The sequence below is a fragment of the Symsagittifera roscoffensis genome, unplaced genomic scaffold (assembly GCF_963678635.1).
Source record: "Symsagittifera roscoffensis unplaced genomic scaffold, txSymRosc1.1 SCAFFOLD_116, whole genome shotgun sequence".
Classification (NCBI taxonomy): Eukaryota; Metazoa; Xenacoelomorpha; order Acoela; family Convolutidae; genus Symsagittifera; species Symsagittifera roscoffensis.
In genome coordinates, this window is record NW_026971453.1 from 49865 (window position 1) to 53039 (window position 3175).

General features: G+C 44.3%; 1 protein-coding gene across 1 annotated transcript; it reads left to right on the forward strand.

Annotated features, from left to right (window-relative positions):
• The first annotated feature begins 204 nt into the window (after positions 1-204).
• LOC134856447 (uncharacterized) lies at positions 205-1276 on the forward strand. Its single transcript, XM_063872727.1, has 2 exons — positions 205-529; positions 954-1276. The coding sequence occupies exons 1-2, from the start codon at positions 205-207 to the stop codon at positions 1274-1276; spliced, it is 648 nt and encodes a 215-aa protein (XP_063728797.1).
• The last annotated feature ends 1899 nt before the right edge of the window (positions 1277-3175 follow it).

Genomic DNA, 3175 nt, shown 5'->3' on the forward strand with positions numbered 1-3175 from the left:
CCCTAAGGACATTTTGACTTTAAAAAGATGGCAAATAATTGTCACAGGCATTTAAATGAAGCAACAAAATTACTCATTATCTAGCAAGCAAAAAACAATAAGCACATAAAACTTTCAAACAAGCCAACCAAGAACGCAAAATAAAGAGGATAAATGAAATGAATTCTTTCAATTTTTTGTTTTCAATGAAATCAGAGACAGACGATGGGCTGTCTAGTTGCTCGAAACAAGCCAGTCTTACCTGAGACAGAGCAACTAAAGGGTAAAGTATCAGATAAGGAGCTGGACTCGCTCAGAGCGGTATTGAATTGGAAAGCAGACGATTTTTCGAAGCACAAGGCTGATATAGGTTGCTGCAATTTTGTAGAACATGAGACTGAAATAGAAGAGGGCTCGGTATCTCATAGGGAGGGAGCTAAGAGAATGACCACACACAACTCAAAAGCCTGCAGAAAAGAAATCGAAATGTTAATGGAATATGACATGATCGAGCCGTCGAAGTCTCCGTGGGCTTGTGGCGTAGTCATGGGTAAGAAAAAAAAGGGGGCAACTTAGATTCTGTTGTGATTTTCGTTGAACGCAGTAACGATAAAGGAGGCATACCCGATTCCACGTATCGATGAGAGGCTCTCCAAATTGGATTTGGGATCTGCGTTCTGAAAAGTGATGCCGTTTGGACTATGCAACGCGACAGCTACACTCCAGCGATTAATGGCCCAGGCACTCACGAATGTGACAAATGTGACTAGGAAATATGGGAACCTCATTATGTGTTACGTTGACGATGTGGTGATCGCAACACCAACCCTAGATGCACCACAAAGAGAGATTAGACGAAGTCTTTACTTGCATGAAATAGACAACCCTGAAATGTAAACCCTTCAAGTGCGAAACCCTCAGAGACTCAATCAAGTTTTTGGGTTGTCTTGTTAACAAACAAGGGGTCAAACCAGATCAAGAAGCGGTTGACGCGGTACTGACCTGGAAGGCACCGAAGACTGACATGCAATTGATGAGCTTTCAAGGATTCGCTAATTACTACCGAGAGTCTATCAAAAAGTATGCTGACAAGATATACCCTATGCAACAATTGATGAGAAACAAGGGTAAGAAGTTCAACTGGACTGACGACGCTCAAGTCTCCTTTGAGAACATCAAGCGCAAACTTTCCGAGGCTCCGGTCCTCGGCATGCCGACAGAAAAGGAGATGTTTGTATTAGATACACACGCATCAGTAGTTGCGATATCGGGCATACTTTACTGGGAACAAAAGTGAAATGAGAGGACTGTTCTCAGACCAAAAGCTTACGGAAGTAAAGTCCTGAGCGACAATGAAATGAAGTACGGTGCACCAAAAGCGGAAAGGTTCGCGGTAATCACTTTCGTTGAGAAATACAGAGCCTACTTAGGGAGTCCTCCCTTTAATTTGCGTGTAGACAATCGTGCTCTTGTCTGGCTAAAGACTTATTCGATGAACGAAAGCTATATTGGTCGCTGTATTGTGCGGCTGGACGGCTATCACATGATCATAGAGCATCGAACCCGTGACAAGCACCAGAATGCCGACAGCCTCAGCAAAAAGACAGAATTTTATGAGCAATTAGAAGAGAAGCAAGCTAACCAGGCAGAAATTAAAGATGGTTATGGATATAAAAATGCATCAGGACCCAGACAGGGACATATATACCTCCGACAAGGAGGGCACCGTAGTCGATAATGCCGCAGATGTACTCGAGTTGATAGCAGCGTCGAAGCGTCCGAATAGGTTACTTCCGCATGCTACGGTTGTCCGTACCAACCTGGAACCATCAGTGCAAGAGGCAACAACTTTAAAGAAGATATGGTGTGTCAAGTTGATGGATGAATCCCATGCCCCGGAAATAAGTAGGAGGACAACTAAAAGTGATAAAGACATATCTGAAAGCCAAGTACCGACTGTCGGATCTCTTGAGAGCTCAGCGAAGTGATAGGATGACGAGAAATCTAAAGAGATGGATCGAGAATGGAGCACCTGACATCTAGAGGAGGACAGCTATAAGATCTTTAAACAGGTTTACTTGAAGAGAAAGGATTTGTTATATTTGAATAAGGACGAGATCGTGGCCTGCGAACGCAAGGAAGGTGAAAAGTCCTTTACAAATACAATTTGATAATGCTACCACATTTGTATCAAACTGAATTGCTCTTTCGTTCACATGTTCAGATGGGCCATCAAGGCGTGGACAAAGTGTATAACCGGATACAGAAGCGATTTGAATGGTCTGGCTTCAATAAGGCCTGTGAGAAGTGAATCTCTGCATGCTTATCATGTCAGCAGGCGAAGAACCCCAGGAAGCTGAGGTTTCCTCTTCAGTCAATAGATTCACCAGGATTCGACGAGGTGGTGCAAATTGATCGTCAGAAAATTTGCATGACGGCCACGGGCTATAATCAAGTGCTGGTAATGATTGATATTTTCACAAAATACGCGGAAGCAGCTCCCTACATGGCAGCATCAGCGGAGGAAACGTGAAACCACTTGATAAATGTATGGAGAGCGAGACACGGCTGCCCAATCTTATTTCAATCAGACAATGGCAAAGCATTAGTGGGTGATCTCACAAAGGAGTTAATGAAGAGGTCGCAGGTGGCACAGGCCCACTCGACCACTTATCATCCGCAAACGAATGGCCTAGTCGGTAGACAGAATTGCACATTAGTGTCCATGTTGAAGGTTTATTGCTCACGACACATGGACGACTGATAGGCACTTGCCGCAAGTAATGGGCGCTTATAACAGCATCACTAACATTCTTCTACCCTGAGTATGAATGAAAGAAAACAGCACCGCAAACATTCGTGCGTGTTGTGGTCAGGAGGCAGCAGGAACTCAATGATCTATGCCGGAGGAACACACGACAGGCTCAAATGGGACACAAAAGGAGATTCGATAAGAGGACTGAGGATGCAAAAACCTACTCAGTCGGAAACTATGTCCAGGAGGTAGTTCCACTAAAGGGAACCAAAAATTTGCTGAAAAAAGGCGTGGTCCATCTCAAATAACTGAAGTGCATCAAGGAGGTCGTTTTTATTGGTTGAGCACCGGACGGCAGCTCATTACGAAAACATCAAACCGCACAACGCCTCATCAGAGGACTGGTGCATCCCAGCGGACATGCAAGAGGGAGACTATTTG